The sequence below is a fragment of the Aulonocara stuartgranti genome, assembly GCF_965226115.1.
Source record: "Aulonocara stuartgranti genome assembly, chromosome: 22".
In the NCBI taxonomy this organism is placed as follows: domain Eukaryota; kingdom Metazoa; phylum Chordata; class Actinopteri; order Cichliformes; family Cichlidae; genus Aulonocara; species Aulonocara stuartgranti.
Genome location: NC_138957.1, coordinates 24,995,776 through 25,014,536, shown reverse-complemented (window position 1 = coordinate 25,014,536; position 18,761 = coordinate 24,995,776). Strand labels below are relative to the sequence as shown.

The 18,761-nt window shown below is 41.2% G+C and overlaps 1 protein-coding gene across 4 annotated transcripts in view; it reads right to left on the bottom strand.

Annotated features, from left to right (window-relative positions):
- Positions 1–18,761, bottom strand: part of LOC309698512 (RNA-binding motif, single-stranded-interacting protein 3) — a 296,725-nt gene that overhangs the window by 198,931 nt on the left and 79,033 nt on the right. For 2 of the 4 annotated variants that reach the window (XM_082521019.1, XM_082521021.1), the window contains exon 1: positions 4,364–5,856. The exons of the other annotated variants lie outside the window; for them this stretch is intronic. In XM_082521019.1, the coding sequence (XP_082377145.1) occupies positions 4,364–4,438 (75 nt within the window). In that variant the 5' untranslated portion in view covers positions 4,439–5,856. Of the gene's footprint in view, positions 1–4,363; positions 5,857–18,761 lie in introns of those variants that run through there. 4 annotated transcript variants of the gene reach the window in all.

The following is an 18,761-nucleotide window of genomic DNA, read 5'->3' as shown; positions in this document are numbered from 1 at the left end:
AGACAGAAATAGGGCCTTTAAAGGATCCTTTCATCAAAGCTACATCCTGCCAGCTCCCCCTAGCCATAACCTCATATAAAAGCCACACACACACACTAATGTACACACAGACACACAAGTCCTCTTTCAGGAATCAATAATTCAGCTAAAGAGAAGCACATGCTACGCCCCACTGCACTAATCAATAGAAAGCCAAATGTTATTGTTTCATCTCATTCTCTGACTTTCACATTATAATCTGGGCTGACTAGCACATGCTGGACAGCATCAAAGAACTCCATTAAATTAAAATATAATACACACATACAAAGGGGACAAGGGGACCCGAAATTTAGGAGGCGCCTCACTTTATCCTGGTGTGCTGTGATGCTAGTGTTTGTTCCTTTTGTCACAATATTTCTATTAGTTGCAAGTGAACACAGATGTCCTATAAAGATTCTATGCATAAACTCAACAAATGAGTCATATAACAGAGGTGACAGAAAGAATGGTAACAATTTTTCTCAGAGTTCTGCCTCCCCCAAACTGCATGGTCTCTTGGGAGACTGAGGCTATTTATTGATTACACAGACTTGTATGATTAGGGAGTGAAGGAAGACTACTGTGTATCCATAAAGAGAAGCTTGCAAGGAATTTGTATGCACTCTATGTGCGTGCAAATGCTTAGCCAAAGAGAGTGTCATGTGATTTTGTCAAGTGGTGTGAACTTGCCAGCCAAGGCCCCTCTCCCCTCTCTGTAATCGAGCTATCAATGATCATTAATGAGAGCGTGAGATAGCTCTCCACAGCCCTCTTGGCCACACTGCCGAATGCTCTGGCCTCTCTCCCAGGCTTCCTTTCTCCTATTGACCCCATCTGTGGCTCTGCCATACGTGCCCTAAAGGCCACTAGCCACACTAACTAACCGTGAAAATGAATATGAACGTCAGCTGCTTAGTTATACGCGGAAATGCGCCCTTCCGTTGCTCCGCACACTCCACTTTTGGTCTCGTTTGCACGACACAGAACCCTAGCAGCTCGCTCAAGGATGCATCAATCGCTGACGGTGGCAAGATCGGATCTGTGCTGACCTTGGGAGTGAACTGCAACACAGGCGATGGAGCAAAGGGGCCCTGTTGCAACAAAGGAGGAGAAGTAGGGAAGACAGAAAGAAGGGAAAAGAAAAGTAGGAAGGAGGGAGGGATGAACGGACAGGGAATTGAGGGGCATGCTTTGATTGAGAGGCTCCCAAGATGAGCAACTCTGAGATATGAGAAAGGGGAGGGAGGAAGAGGGGGATGATGGAAGGGGTAGGGGAGGGTGGTGTGAGGGAGAGGGAAGCCATATGGCAGCAGTACAAATGTATTAAAGTATAAATCAGGGGGAAAGCTAGTGGACTGCCAGGTGGGGCCGCAGTCAGGTCCTCCCAGCTGGAGGTGCAATGGTTCACAATGCAGTTCAGCACGGAAAAGGATGAAAGCATCACTGGTATTTTGCCTTTTTAAACTTTATAATTTTCCCTTGCATATATTTCTTAAACACATTTTATTTCTCTTTTTATTTCCTGGAAATAAATGGGGTGAAAGTGGCACATTGATTCTTCCAGCTGAGCGTTTGAAAGAATGCCAAAAAACAGCTCTCGCTTGAAAAGACCACAAAAATAAAATATATTTTTATGCTTTTACACTGGCAGCTGCTATGATCCATCCAGTCTGTTCTTGTAGACACGAGCTCACTTGGGGCAGTTTCTTTAAATTTACTTAAATTATTACTCCACACTTTAAATTAACCTCGAACATCCAGTGGGACTCACGGAGAGCAGATTTAATTTTTCAGGTCAAGGGTTAAAAGTAAAGGTCACTGTGATTTTACAAAACATGCTAACCAGATTTCTGTTTGACCAGAAATCCAAAACTCAGGCATAAATTACACCTAAATTTTACACAAACATCTTATGAAATAAATAATGAGGGATAACAATCATTGTTAAAAGACAGACTAAGACTGAGATATACAAATATAAAAAATGACTATATAGAATTTCTGTTTGAGTAAAGAGGTTTAACAAAAGTACTGCATTACCCGTTTTTGAGATCACAATCATATTTTAAATATGAGGACAATTTTTAATACTCAGATACAAATCTTTTGCATTTCATTCAGGAACCCATGGACATCACAAAATGCTGTGGTTCCTCCCTTGAGAAGCTGTGCAAGGCCTTTACTGTTGCTTGTTTGTGAGCTCTCTGCATTCAGTTTTGTATTTAATAACTGAAAAGCGTGCTCTTTTGTGTTGAGATCAGATGACTGACTTGGACAAGAAGAAGAATATCCCATTTCTCTGCCTTGAGAAACTCTGGGCTTTGGGTGTTTATCCACTTGCAATGTCAAGCACTGTCCGATCAGTTTTGCAGCATCTGACTGAATCTGAACAGAGATGGATCCATCCAGAATCCATCCAGCTTCTTCTATCAGCTGTCACATCATCAATAAACACTAGTGGCCCGGTTCCACTGGCAGCCATGCATGTCCATACTATAATACTGCTTTCAATCCATTTGACAGATGATGTGATATGTTTCCGATCATGAGCCGTTTCTTTCTTTTCTCCACAATTTTCTCTTCCCATTATTCTGGTACAAATTCATCTTGGCTTCATCTGTCCAAACAAATTTTCTTTCAGATCTCTGCAGCATCTTTTAGACATTTTTTTGGCAAAGTCTAATGTGACTCTTTTGTTCTGGAGTACAACGATCAGTTTGTAGACCCACCAAACTGTGTCTCTTGAACTAAGCCCAGCACTTAGAGAGTGGCTCAAAGAGTTGGCAGTTCGTCTTGTAACCGGAAGGTTGCCGGTTCGAGCCCCGGCTCGGACAGTCTCGGTCATTGTGTCCATGGGCAAGACACTACACCTACTGCCTGCTGGTGATGGCCAGAGGGGCCGATGGCGCGATATGGCAGCCTCGCTTCTGTCAGTCTGCCCCAGGGCAGCTGTGGCTACAACTGTAGCTTGCCTCCACCAGTGTGTGAATGTGAGAGTGAATGAATAGTGGAATTGTACAGTGCTTTGAGGGCCCAGAAAAGCGCTATATAAATGCAATCCATTATCAAAATATTTCTATATACAGCTGATTCAGTTCTATTGGCGAACACCTTGAATCGATTTAAAATCCACTGTGGCGGTGCACACGCCCACAATTATAAAGAGGTGTCATTGCCCAAATATTTAAACTGCCATTGCGCTCTGTAGTGCAACTGTGAAGCAGTAATCCATATTTTGATAACATTTAAAAGTCAGTAATCAAGGCTGAAGAAAATATTAAATATGCCACTGGCAACGTCAAGTACTCTCGGGGGACACATTTGGGTTGGCAGTTTAAAAAAGTCCATCATATCAATCATATTCGATTGCCACATAAAAAATAAATAGTTAAAAATAACAAAATTTCTGTGTTTTCTTTATAATAATCATATCAGATAAATTCACGGTTTAATAACCAAATGAAATGCAAAGTAATTCTATTGAAAGTTCAACTGTACACTTGCAGCTCTTTCACCGATGTGCATCACACTGTCACAATAATGGACAAAAATTAGTGTTACACATATGGTATAAAAACAAATAGAGTAATCCCCAAAAGGCTTCCATTTTAATCCCTTGATGATGTCTGGGTAGTGTGCCCAGCCAGTGTCCTGGCAGCCATCAGGGCCCAAGCCTGGGCGTCCATCCCAGAGGCACTGATGCATACTATAACTGGAACAAACACAGGCGGCCGTCCTCATGCCTGCTCTGTGTCACAGCCGTACCACTGCCACAGAATAAAAGGGTTCATAACCCATTTTTCTCATCTTTGCAGAAATCTGGACATTTATGCTGTTTAGAGAATTTAAAGTGAGCTACATTAATTAATAAATGTTTAGAATCTTTCATTTGCTTAATCTATAGTGGCACAATAAGAGATTCCGCTTCATAAAATTCCCCTGAATCTGCTAAACATATTATTTAACATGTTACGCTTCAGAGCATCTCTTTAGGAGCTCAGCAGTAGGCAGATTAAGTATAGATGGAGGTTACTGGACAGCTCCTGGTTACGCTCTGCTAGGCAGAAGAGTAGACCAAAGCCTTGATCCCTGATCCTTGATCATTCACTCTGTGACATATATGCACACATACATACAGACACACACACACACGGAGCGGCATAAACATCCGAACTCCAATGAGGTTCTTGACATCACAACCATCGCAGCCAAGGCCAACTATCCACCAAATCCCATCTCCACTCAGAGATTTGGGGGGGGGGGATGAGGAAGAGTGGGAGGGATACAGGACAAGAGTGTAGGAGTAAATGAGAAATGAAAGAAGAGCAGAAGAGCAGCATACCTTGGTCTGGAGATAGTGGGGGTAGTAGTAGGTGTACTGAGGGTACATTGGCTGCTGCTCCAATCGCTTGCCCATGTAGCTGGAATCCTTAGCACTGAGGCAGGGAATGGTGACACGGGGGCGGGAGCTGCCAAGTAGCTAGCAATGGGATAGAGGCAATGAAGGGACTGTGCAATTCCTGTCTTTGCTATCCGCACCGCTGTGTCACTCGCTGATCCCTCCAGGGAGAAAGCAGGGTTTGCGTATCGGACAGTGGCTGGGAGAAGGGCTGCCTCTGATGAGGAAGCTCCTGACGAACTGTGTCTTACCGGTCCAGGGAATCAGTACCGAGGCAGATGCTCACTCAGTCTCACACTCTTGGATCAATGCAAATATTTCCACAAGTGCTAGAAGCAAGACAGGCGCGTTTTACAGAGGCTGCTGTAGGATATTAACGCCTAACAAGGGTGAGGTAGAGGAAGAAGAGGAAAGAGAAGACGCGAGGAGGTGCAGGTGGCAGTAGCTCTGGCAGTCCAATAAATGTTGGAAAATGGGAGAAGAGGAGGAGGAGGAGAGGAGGAGGAAAGGAATGGTAAGGAAAACGGGAAAGGACGTATACGTTCACTTCTCTATTTAAGCTGTTTCACTCCAGTCTTTTGCCTGGGCTTTAATCTGTCTATCTCTCTCTCCCAAACACTGTGAATCTGACTCTCTCTCTAGCTGCCCCTCTCGCTCTCTCTTTCCCTCTCTTACATATACGCGCACACACACACACTTTCTCTCTTGCCTCTGTCTGATCCGACGATGGCTGCGTGCTGTCCTGTTTGACAGAGGGGAGATATCCTCAGCGCCGTCAGATGCACTTTGTGCAAGGAGCAGAGTCACAACACGAGAGCTGAACACAGACACGCAAAGCAATTTCAGTCCGTAACGGTTGAGCCAGCGGGAGGACAGATAACAGAGCAAAGATCCCAGTTTCTAAATGATGTGACACAAGCATATATATATTTTTTTTTTAAATCCACCGGTTGGTTATTCAATCCACTGAGTTCCAGCTAGTAGATGAGTGAAAAAAGCCCCCACAGTGACAGTGTCCCGGGTGCCCAGTGGAGAAGGAGTCCCTCGTCTGCGATCCTCCCTCTTTCTGCTCTTGTAAAATGTGTTCCTTATTTCTTCCTTGGCTCTCTCACTCCTCTAAGCACCCTGCCTCATTCTCTTTCTCTCTGTCACACAGCTGCTCTCTCTCTCTCGCGTGCGCTTTCTCTATTACACAGTCTCTCAGCCTCTCTCTCTCCCTGTCTCTCTCTCGCTCTCCTTCTACTCCACACTGACAGGGTGGTAAAGGGGGCTCGTCCGAGGTTGCGAGCGGAGCAAACTGCCCTCCTCCTTCTCCAGCCCAGCTGGTGGGAGGGTCTTGAGCAGATCTGTGCAAGAGAGCGATCCAGACACAGACCAGCGGGCTGCAGCGTTTCCACAACCTGGGAGAACGCAGGGAATAGGAGTGGAGACGAGCGGGGATGGCGCCAGCGCGAGCAGTCGATTCCCCCTACTGGCTACACAAGGAGCTACCGCCTGGAATACTGTGTCTTCACACAGATGCTTTCGCTTCCCAATCTTAGCCGATTAAATTCAAAAACCAGTTATGTTCAATAAATGACTCCACACGTGTATCTGTTCAGAATCTAAAAGTATATCTGAGCTATTTGTTAACTATAGACTAGGTAATTTCTGTTGTAGAAAATGCAAATAAAAACAAAAATAAAAGACAAGTTTTAGAAACCAATTTAAAAATATGTGTTTTTATATATATATTTTACTTTCTTTAATTATAGGTCTTATTTGGAATTTCACAGCACTTAAGATAATCCTGGGACAAAGCAATGTAACTTCATAATCTCTTTTTAACAAATCATTAGTTTTTAGGGACTGAAGGCAGTTTTGAGTGTAAAATATTCCCCCAATCCTGCTAAATATGCTCCCCTGAGTCCCACGTGTTTGTTGTATAATTTACAAACTGTTTCTGGATTACTTGAAGTCCTGTTTACATACATGCTTGTTTATCTCAGATCCATCCTGCTGTAGTACATGTAGAGTGTGGGCTTGCTGAAATGAGCATTTTCCCTGAAAAAAAATGTTGCATTGGAAGATATGTTGCTCCTGAAACTATATACTTCATTCAGCTTTAATGGTGCCTTCACAGATGCCAAATTCATGCACACTCAGGCACTATTTAAACACTGTGAATGTTGACTTTTTAACAGTGTCGTGATTGCAGGTCAGATGGATCATCTTGTCTTTGGTATTTTTGCTCTTTTGTCGCTCTTCTTTTGCCGATTTATCTCAACTTTTTTTTTAATGAGTTGATGATATTCAAGATTCAACATATGATTTAGTTTTTTCGTTTTAACATTGATTACACACCATCCTGAAACACTTGTATGTCATCTCGCACCCTCTGACTACACAATGAGTAATTATCGTGCCAAGTGAAAGACTCCAGTGAAACCCGCTTCCTGTGCAGCATTAAATCTCTTTTGATTGACCGTGACCAAAAACATCACAAAAAGAGCATTCGGTCAATTCGGAGAGCGTTTGCCTGATCACAAGCAACCGCAGCTCCAATCACATCTGCAAACAAGATTAAACACAGTGCTTATGAAGTCCTACGTCTTTTTCGTCACACACACGTCCACAAGAATGAACAGCAACAGACTGAAAGTTCTCGAGAGTATCTCGATGACGCTGAGGCCACAAGTTCAGGAGCCTCATTTTTCACTCAATTATCAAATCAGCTTGGGTTTCGTTTAAATTACCTGCCATGAGAACTGAAGAAAACTGCAGCCAAAAAGTACAACATGAAATTACTGGACTGAAAACAATTACATTTGGGCAATTTCCACATCTGAAAATAGACCCCTGACTTTGATGAGTTTAGTTTTGCATTTCATCTGTTCCACTTCAGAGCGTTACACAAAAACCCACGAGGCTGATGTCTCCTTCTCAAAAAATAATAGCCTAATTACAAATGTCTAGTGCAGTAACACACTCAAGATAAGTGATTTCAGCTGTAAAACAAAACCAAAAAAAGAATTCACAACGCAGTATATAATAAAAATTAATTCAGCCACATCTGTATGTCACATATTGTAAGTTACAATGGAATCTGTGTTTGCGTAAATCAGACACAGGAAATTGAATTATTGATAACACTTTGCAGATCATATTTAAATAATATGGTGTAAATGTCACTTTTCCCCCCCTTTCTCCAGACTAAATCTATACCAGCAGAAGAATCTCATGGACCAAAGGAAAGCACAGAGAGAAAGGGCACCTTTTTCAGACATGGTGAAGCAAATACAATTATCAGATAGGTCACTTTTATCTGAAGGAAAAGAGTTGAGGCTGATATTGATTGTGGATTACCAGATTAACAGTCTTTGGTTCAACTGGGCACAAACTCTGAGCAACTGTGGAAAGATCTACTGTACAGAACACAGAGGAAGACAGGAAATCGGCCAACGAAGAAAGTGGCTAAAGAGAGGATACAAGGGAAAATAAGAGGAAGCAGCACGAAAAATATTCATGTGTTTTCATACAGGAGTGTGGCACTGTTTGCATTTCATACATAAGGAGCATCGTTTTTGTATTTTCACTCTAAAAGCCTCATTTGAATTTACTGACGATGTCTTTTTGGTCCTACATTTTATCCAGATATGTTACAAACTGTTTATTTAGTGTGTTTATCACACATGGCATCCACATTTTCTCCAGAAAAGCAGGGATGATTAGTAGAGTCTGATTAGTTTATCACGAGACTGATTTAAGCTACATTTAATCTATCAGTTTCGATATTTAAAAGGACCGATAAATGAAAATTTTAAAAAAGAAAGATGAGACGAGAGACACCATTCAACCATGTTACGAGTCTTGATGTAACATAGTTTGTCCACCAGAGGGCACTGTGGACGTTCCCTGTTAGCATTGTGTTTGGAATGCCACAAACAAGCATAGGCAGACATACACAAAACAACAAAAGAAACAAATGTGCCTTTGGAAAAGAAACCTGATATATATTGAAAATCATATTCTCTAAAATTGTCAAATATAGCTTTAAAAGAAAATCCTACGTGAATCAGACTCAGTGTTCTGATCAGGCCATCGGTGGGACCTTTGTCATTTTATTTGAAAAATTACATAGATGGTTAATCATCTATAACGAATTTAATGTGACTGTCAATCAGCCATTATTGGTCAATAATATTTTATTATTTTTTTGTGTCATATATGATGATAAACGAAATATTGTCGGTAGAACATAATACATAAAGAACAACATCCATGCTATTTAATGTCACATTGGGCTGAGAGGAATGTCAAATATAAGCATAAAAAAAATATTTTGTTCCATTAAAAAAAACTAACTATTATGATTAAACTGTAATAAAAATGCCTGCTAGCATTTGTACTTAATACTTTTAGTAAGCGAGAACGATATTTTTGCTCATATTATGTAATATTTAGTATTATTATGACAAAAAAGGGTTTCTCGTTTTCTAAAATTTACTGAAATTAGTCAAGAGGGAATGGAAACACAGGAGAGTACCGTTACACAGACACTGGTCAGCTAAATCATCAATATTAATTGGTTCAACCATTAAGAATTAAAAGCTGGGAACTGAGACTTGACTCTTGAAACTAAAGAAGTTGACCTGTGGCCCTACAGACAACACTAGAAACTCTTGAGAACTGGCTGACATGAACTTTCAGCCTTTACCCATGAACTGGCAGAGGTTAGTTTATGAAGGCAATTTAACATTAAGTAACTGGAGAGCTGTACTACATCCTGCATGTAAATAAATGTCAGCACTGTGTCTCATTCCATTGAAGCAGACCTTGAAGACTCTAAGAGCGTTTTGCCTTGATGGTGATGGAAGTGTTCTGGTCTGAATCAGTGAGACTGGCGTCACAGAGAAGTGATATGCAGCCAAATATTTCATGAAGAGGGGGAAAAAAGAGCAAGCGTGTTTGTCTCTGTTCCTCTATCAATAATACTGCTGTAAGAAAAAGGTTTTTTTATTCAAAATGAGAACATGAGGACAACAGAGAGGAAATACATAAATTTCCACCAACATTCCTATTTTTGTAACCTCCTTTGTAAACTATTAGACCCTTGAGTAGGCCACGCAGCAAGGTGGCACTGAGTGTTCTTCACAGTGATGGAAAACTCTGATTTACAAGCTGTTCAACACAATGAAATCAAAATTGGCTCTCTACTTGGACAGACACTTGAAAGCCTACACTGAAAAAAAGCAACAAACTTCTGCAGCCAGGTCTGTAAGCATTTTTAAAAAACAAGGCAGTAGCCATCTGCTGCTATTCTTTTTCTTTAGGCCTTCTTTTGATTCTTGTTGATTAACGTTCTAAATTGAGAGCATAAGTGAGTCATTCACACGGCGAAAATAGAGGAAGAGGAAGACAGCTGAGGGTGTATCATGCCCCTGAAGGTGTTCAGTAGTTACAACCCTGTTCAAAGGATTTAGTCTAGTAAAAGAAAACCATTGCATGATCACACTGTGGCTTAGGGACACAGCTCGAAGGTTTTAGTGTTATTTTTATCCTTCATTTAACTGAATCAGTCAAATTCCTACTTAGCAAGTCTGAACAAATATCAAAGAAAGCTTTTATGCAACATAGTTTAATTCTATTAGAATCCATGGATTCTTCTGAAGAGAAACAGAAAAACATTACGTTTCCATTGAAAAACAATTCCTAGAAAGTCCAGAACCTTCCCACTCTACTGCCTGACCCCACCCCGAGGGTCACTACTGGCCTTCTTCAAGCTGCTGAGGAAACCAAGAGGCTTTATTTCCTGTGGTTCACTCGACAGCTCTGCCGTGGGCGTTTCCCAAAAATGACCAGATGCATGGAATTCAAAGGAAGACTAGCACTGTGCCAGGAGCGCGGGGGAGCCTTAAATGAAGGCGGGAAAGGGGAGAAGAGGGAAGCAGGACATGGTACAGTATTCCTGGAAAAATCCCTTTGCTTTTGGCTACGGTTCTACTGGATGACACGCAATCATTCATCTGACATCGTTCGTGTAAACAATGCAGCATGACTAATCAGCTTCTGTGGGGCATTCTGTTCAGCATAAAGTGAAAGTGAAAATAGTTGATGTGCACATGTTGTTGTAAGAAGTGTTTCTGTCATGGATTATCGGAAAGATCCCAAAAACTGTTTCCATTATTTTTAACCTCCTAGGACCTGGCGTCCACATATTTGGACATCACATTTTGGGTTATTTAGACCAAAATACTCCATTTTGCTCTACAGGGGCCTGATATCCTCTTATGAGGACATTATACTGCTACTGTTCTATCAAAATTTTAAACGAATATCCTCATATGTGGCTCTCATTTTTCTTAAAAACAAAAATCAGGTTTACATTCATCAGGTCCCAATCAGCCTAAATATCAAAGAGAAATAAAAAATGCATGCCGTGGAAGAGTTCGGGTCTTAGGAGGTTAAAGAACAGGGCTGAACTGTGATGAAAAAACAAACCAAAAGAACATTTCCCCCCAATCTCCACAAAGTCACATAGTGCATAAAATAATGTGAATGTTTTTCTGATAAATCTTTATTTTTTTTAGCCAAATCCAAAGGTATGGTGAAACAGACATGAAATTTTAAGAACACTTAAAATATGTCAGTATATCTTTCAGTATATTCTGCAGTACAATCATAGATTTTGGCAGCTTCACTACAACTGAATGGAAAACCAACACAAAACCACAGAAAAGACATTAATGTGCTTAGTCCAGCTACAGCCAGCAACTGCTTGTCAACCAGTCTGGGATCAGTGGTTACCAGTGGGTCACAACCCCTGACAACTGGACAGGAAACTCTCACTTTTCCCAAGCAGCTGGCCAGAAGGTCACCAACAGGTCTCTAGTCAGTGTTAGCCAAGCGGCCTAATAATCTCTGGAACAAAAATCTGAGAAGACGGTAAGGTAAGTAAACACTCTGAACGAGTTACTTGCTGAAACGCCATCTCCTGAAATTGTGTGCAGAGATTTATAAGCATTATGTGTGCAATTTCACTACAACTCCAACACATGCAATTACTTAATACATTCTTATCAGTTCACCAACGGATGACAGCCCGAGGTAATTCGACACATTCCCCCTCTGAGAGTATAATTTTCCACAGTGCAACGAGCAGAGTGATATAGTCAAGATATCATTGCAGGGTACTTCACTTTATTATTACTTCTTTATATACGACGGTGTCATCACTTGGTTTTGGCTGCTTATCTAATACTTCGTGATAATGTAAAAAGGCCAGACTGACTCCAGACCACTAGCCCTGCATTGAGACATTTGATAAACACCAGGCAGATTTCCAGTGAGTCATTAGCTTCTATCACAACATAGAGGAGAGCATAGCAGGCTTAATGGGGAGGAAATATGAAACCAGACGTGCATGAGTAAAAATGACGCACAGCACACCCAACAAGGGAAGGGCAATAGACCCAAAAGAGTTAATTGGATGCACTCACTGGAGCCCTAATCCAAATGTGAAATGTATATACAAGTCATGCCAACCGACTTGTTTTATGATTAATGTTATTCTGAGAAAAGATCAGCATTGTTATAAATGAAACTGGGAAAAGAGGCCTCGAGCAAGGGTGGATTTTGTGTGTGTGTGTGTCTCAATGTGCAAGCGTATGTAGCTGCATTTTAATGTGGTTTTGTGTTTCTGAAAGTACGTTTAAGGTCAGGTGGTGTAAAGCTGTGGCAGCTTTATGTGTGCTGCCATGAGCAGTGGTGAGCAAAACGTTACAGAAGGGTGAAGGTTATACTGACATGCAAGGTGAAAACACTTCAATGAAGCTCATACATCAGGCTTCCTGTGGCCTAATACATGATATAAACTGTAAAAAGGAAGGTGACAACGTCCGTATGTGAACCAGCTACAGCTCTACTTGCCGGGGACAGCACGGTGACGTCCATTAAGATACAGAAAAGACGATGCCAAGAAAACCTCTGCGTAATAAGGATTTAAGTGCCGTGCAGGAAGATAGTGTGCGAGTTTAAACAGTAGGTATTTTCCATGCGAGCGTGCTAAGCCAAAAATGTTCAAAATCAACATTGTTTGGAAAACGAAGAACGCAAAAGGGCCAGCAGACCCGACAGAAAAAAATATACTCACAACTCACAGTGTACAAATGCAGAAAGAGGCCTATCAAAGCTTCATCACAGCACTCTCAGCGCATGATGTTCATCTTGTTTTACTCATTGTGTTAATTCCCAAAATAGATCCAAGTGCAAAGCCATTTATTCTCATCAGTTTTGTGCTACATTATCTGTCTTCAAATGTGCTGATGAATCTCTAAGTGTCTAAGAGGTTCTGTTTTTTTAAACAACAACACTAAAATTATCCAAAGGATGAAACCATATAACAAGAAAGTGCTAGTATCTGCGACTACATGTAGTATGTGTTTGACTCACGCTTGCCAAAACGGCTCTAACCCCTCGGGGCACTGGACACGAGATGTCTGGGGCTATCCTGCAGTGTCTGGCACCCGGCACTAGGCATTTGTGAATGTGGCTTGTTTGGGCACATTCCCAGATGCTCAGTCAGACTGGGAGTTAGGAGGCGTTCCTGGAACAATAACTAAGAGGTCTGTAAGGCGCAGAAATGTGTATCGTAATGCTAGAGGAAACCGCTCTACATTACACACTTCACCTGTCAGTGGTTTTAACGTTGTGCCTGATGGGTGGATATGGTAAGTGGTGTTCACGGGCGCCCGTGTTGGGGTAATACCAGCAGAAAACTAAAATTTTGAAGCAACAGATAAAGCTTCTGCCCCTGGCACAGAGAGAGACTTGTGATTAGGAAAAGAGTTATAGCTGCCAGGTACTGGCCTGCCTATGAAGCTCAATGCTGCCTGCAATTGAGCAGGATGGGATGGGAGGACAGCAGCAAATTTTTAAAGTACTGCTAAGCCATCCTGGAATGAAGTGAAATGACCACATGTCACAGAGTTGAGAAGTGAGAGGGAGGGGACCAGCAGAGTGAGAAACGGTGCTGAGAGTAAGGAGAGATAGAAAACAGAGTGTGTCGTTCTAAGAGGAATATTTCAGGGTGGTAAATGGAGCAGAACTCCATTCCAGCTCCTCTCTTAACCTCCCCCGGTGTCTCATCCTGTGCATGCAAAGCATGAAGCCCAGGAGACAAAGAAAACAGAGAGGGAGAGCTGAAGAGACAACTTCAGGACTAAATAACACTGCATGAACAGACAGGTCATTTTACTCATGCATTTGTTTTAACATAAAAACACACACAGAGCCAAATAGCACAATTGCTATGCTTTCCATATTGTGGTTTAAATGGAAAAAAGGTGAAAGTCATTGACCCTGACCAAACGGGCAACTACACGAAACATAACTGGAATATGTTTGTGCTGCATTAACGTGCACGCTTTCAACTACTGCAGTGGGTTTTTAACCAACAGTAGGTCAAATGGCTATTTGTGTGAATAAAAAAGGGGGATGATACAGTGACGGACTCAAAATTATTACCTGACATTTAGTTGCTCTCAGTTGTGCAGGGCTGTACAGTGCCTTTCAGCTTATTGTTTTGGTTTTCCAGCACATCATTTTACTGTGTAAGCATCCAACCACTCTCAGAGCATTGTTTTTGGCTGCAGCAAGCAGCTCTTTTCATAATAAAACTACTATAACTCCCTGCCCAGCAACCACTGGCAGACATACAGTTAGTGGCTAGCTTTTGAACACAGTGGACCATTTCACATGAGAGATAATGAAGAACACAGCTAAAAGTAGTAGAATACAAATGAATTTGCTGTTGCTCTACGTATTCTGGGTGCATAAATGGGCAACAGTTAGGGGTGAAATTCTCCAGATTTACTTGTCGGGCGATAATATGTTAGTTTACAGCTCATTACTGCTTACCCTTAGGCTAAAAACATGTTAGCGCTGGTTTAAATAACCCTTAATGTATTAATCATTATCAAATCAATGTTAAATCAATTGCCTTGTCCTCATCATATGAGTGAGGACAAGCCGAGTGGCTGACACTTATAAACTGCTGATACGTAGTACAACATGTTTTTCTTTAGGCTTTGTTTCTTGTTAATACAACAGTTTCTTGCTAATTAAGTCTTAGGAACTTGACACTTTTTGTCTATTTAATTTCTCCTAAATGGTACAACAAATGCATTATTAAAGACTGTTGAACAATTAATGGATTCATGCGCTCTAGTAAGCCTGATATGCCTTCAAGTAACCACTGCAGCTTCAGCAATTTTAATGTGTTTAAGCACACTTGGCATGCTGGACATACATCATGGTCACAATGTAAAATGTGTCACATATTTCCGGCATACAGTACATCACACTGAACATCTATCCATCGATTTCCTTAATCTCCCACTTAACCAAACAATTATTATAATTGACTGTTGGAGTCTATCCTTGCTGACAGTGGGCGAGAAGCATGGTACATCCCCAAAAAGGTATCTAGTGCAAAAATAGATGGATGTCCATTCACACCCAGACCCACACATCGACCATTATCGTGGGGTTTGTAGGGTTTAATACTAGCAGATGGCACTGAGGTGCTAGAAACCATGTAGTAGATGAGTAAGAACATTCCCTTTATGGTGCAACTCCACTGGGTAACATTTGATATCAGCGAGTGTAAGACTTTCAGGGCAATGCACTTTGAGATTGCTTCCTTGGTGGCGCCTCTATATTACAAGTACTGAAGTCATCAAAGTGCACTAACTAAATGGAGCAAAGCAGCTCCAACAAGCCTCCCACCTTTTCACACATCCAAAGCTATTGGGAGAGAATGAATGGAGGGTTCTATCTTTCTATTGTTCATACAAGAATCCTTTACTGTTTGAGAGTATTTGAAGAATGTGATACAGTAATGCTATTAAAACACATTTTGAGAATAGGTGAACTTAACTGATAACTTTTCATACTGCTTTTTGACTCCATTAGTTTACAACGGTGACAAGGTGTGCAATCGGATGTGGCTTTTATGCATTTGTCGTTGTATGTGCCTTAACAGAGCCAACTAGGAAGTGAACCGTCAAGCTTTGTCTTCCAACAAGACTTGTTCGAGCAGTGCAATTTCGCTGCCAAAACAACACTCAGAGGAACATTCAAAAACAATGCTCCCCTTAAATAAATCAAAACGCTCCAGCAGCTTAGCTCAGTGGCAAAACCTCACACAACCACTGAATCATGGATTCAGCCATTTTATCTTTTCATGTTTTATTTTCTGTTGAATAGATTCATGTGATGTATCATTTAAGAGACGAGGCTAAGGGAATATAGCCACATAGTAAACTTGAAATCCTGCACTGGTTATTACATTATCAACATCAGTCAGAAAGCTATATGGTAAATGGACTGGTTATCAGTTTCATACCACACCCCATTCACCCATTCACACACATTCATACAAACCCTTTTTTTCTATGGCTCAGTGCTTTCTCGCTAACATTCATGTTAATGAACACACCAGAGAGAAACCTGGGGTTTAGTATACTTTGTTTTTTTTGGTTTTTTGGGTTTTTTTGTGTCCCGTTTGGATCTTTAGCCATCAGAATTGTTGTCTTAAGGCCAAGAAAGATGCCAAGCGGATTTATTTTACCAAGTGGATCATCATGGCCTTGCCATATTGGTCCATTTGATTGACCTTTATTACAATTATGAATTTATTTTATTTTCAGTTGCTACAAACGGGACAGACATGACTGGGGGATAGGACAGGGAGAAAGAATGAAAGAAAGAGAGGGAGAGAAAGAAAACCAAAGGGGAGAAGAGACTGTGAGAAGGGTGGGAAGAAAGAAAAAAAAACCCAAACAAAACAAAACAAAACACCTGGGTCACCTGTATGGAGAAAAAAAACAGAAGAGAAAGCAAACAACAAAGAGCAACATAATAAAAAAAAAAACGGCACCATCACAATAAACTAGCTAGCAGTAAATATCAGTAGATACTAAGTAATAAACGATATTGTGCAGCACGTAAGATAGACAGCGCACAATGTGCTTTGAGGCAGCAGCCAAGAAAGCTGTAGTCCGCGTCTGTGAATACCCGTGTGTATACCCGTGTGTACACCTGTGTGCATACCTGTGTGGATCAGCATGCTTGCATTCCAAAGGTTTCTCCATGTAACGATCTGCTAGGGAGTGTGGGGAGCCACAGCCCCGTCCTCCAGGGTATGAAGCAGGTATGGAGGAGATCAAAACTCCAGACATCCAGAGTCTAGTATACTTTGGCATGCAGACTGGAGCAGCCAGTTACTGAAACACCAACAGACCAAGTAGTGGATGACCTGCTCTACAGCAACCCCTATATACTGTGCATGACAGTCATCATGGCCTACGGCTGCAGGGGGTTCTAGTGAAAGACTAAGTTAATGTAGTTTGTTATCAATGCAAACAAAATCTGACTATATTTTGATTTTTTTGGTGGATATCTTAATTACAGTAATTACAGTTATAATTAATTATTTCATTGCAGGAACGTGTATGGTGGCCCTGAGGGGCCAAAGGGACTGCAACTTAAAACACCAGCAATAAGAAAAACGCTGCAAAAGCACACAAAACACAATGGAAATAGGAAAAAGGAAAACAGAAATAGGAAAAACAGAAATAGGAAGAAAAAACAGATTTCCAAAAGCACAAGGGAAGTGTTTCTGGGGAGACAATAACCCGACGGACCAGTTGCAGGAACCAAAATATGCTAAGAATTGCGCTGGGAGACACTTAAAAGAAGTGGAGGATCTATCGGCTTTGTGAGGAAAGAAAAGATGAGAGGTAAGTTTGTTAGCCTAACTATTAGCCTAAAAATACATCATCAGTATTATATGGATCATGATAAAACACACCTAGCACGTTTTGGGTTCCTACAACTGGTCTGTCGGGTTATTGTTTCCCCAGAAACACTTCCCTTGTGCTTTTGGAAATTTGTTTTTTCCTATTTGCCTCTCAGGGCCACCGTAAACATGAGTCATCGTTAATGTCAATCAAGGAACCCATGACTTCTTACTTCCCAAAAGGGCTGATTTACAAACAATCCACAGGTGTACTGAAGAAATGACTCCAGCCACCTGGTGGACAAGTGAGGACTGGCTTTATAGAAAAATATGCAGGAATAGTCAGGAGGTGGTAATGGAAGAGGAGCTGAAAATCTGTCTGGAGACAAGATATCGAGACTATCAAACAGCCTAAGTTTCTTTTAAAACTCTGCAACTTTGTCTCATCTGACTACAGAAACAAAGGATAAAGGTACCAGTACGACTGACTAGCTTGGTTAAATTAAATTCTCCTGAATACATGAGAGATCATTTTTAGTATTTAAAAAAAAGAAATCTTCCCAGGAAATCAGTGTTGCTGCAGATACAGATACTACACAGAGCCCTCAAACTTTCAAGCTTACACACAACATTAGCTTGAGGACAAAGCGCACCATACCTCTTACATGCATGTGCGGTATATGGGTTTTCCTGTTATCTGATGTTTGTGGTATGGTGCACTTCACCACAATGTATGCAAAATGTCTGTGTATATCATACTGCATCTTAAATTTACTTCCTGCTTCAAAAACAGCGACAAATTAAACACGGCTCAGTGTGGCTCGATTTGATGCACATGCCCACTTTTTGGTTTGATTTGATATTTGACATCATCACCATGATAGTCGTGGTCAGGTCTACAGCAAACTTAATAACCCTAATCTGAACAAAGGTGTTGCCACATAACCATCTTTACTATCTTCCTATTGAGGGAAAATGCATGTTACATTTGCTTCAGTGATCATGACTTTAGTGTACTTGTGTTTTCTGATGCTCATACTTTCAGTGTAGTTCATATCGGATCATGTTTGTAATTATTCACATGATCAAATTCCATACTTACTTAAAGTGAGGCCCATGCCTGTATGTAAATAAAGTAAGTTAATATGAAAGGGTGTGGATGTAGCCGAGGGCCTCGCGGCTTCGAATCACAGAGACCTTATCGCCTCGTTTTCCTCCCATACGGTTCACGTTCAACCATTGCTCAGGCCCATATTGCATGATTGCACTGAAGGACCAGTATAATCAGTCATAATACTTTACAGATGTTATGGGTGTTTTTAAAGCCAATCCTACAGCCCCAGGCAGCCATATAAGAAAGCCCATCTGTGCATGGATGTCAGTTATGTGTGTGTGCATATAAGTATGCATGTGTAGCTGCAACAAAGGCATGATAAGAGTGAAATATGATGAATTAAGGCCACATCCACAGCTCAGGATGTGTGATTTATAGTTCCTTGCTCTGACCTGTCATTGACTAATCACCTGAACAGAAAGCAGCAGGTGCAAACTGATTTTCTG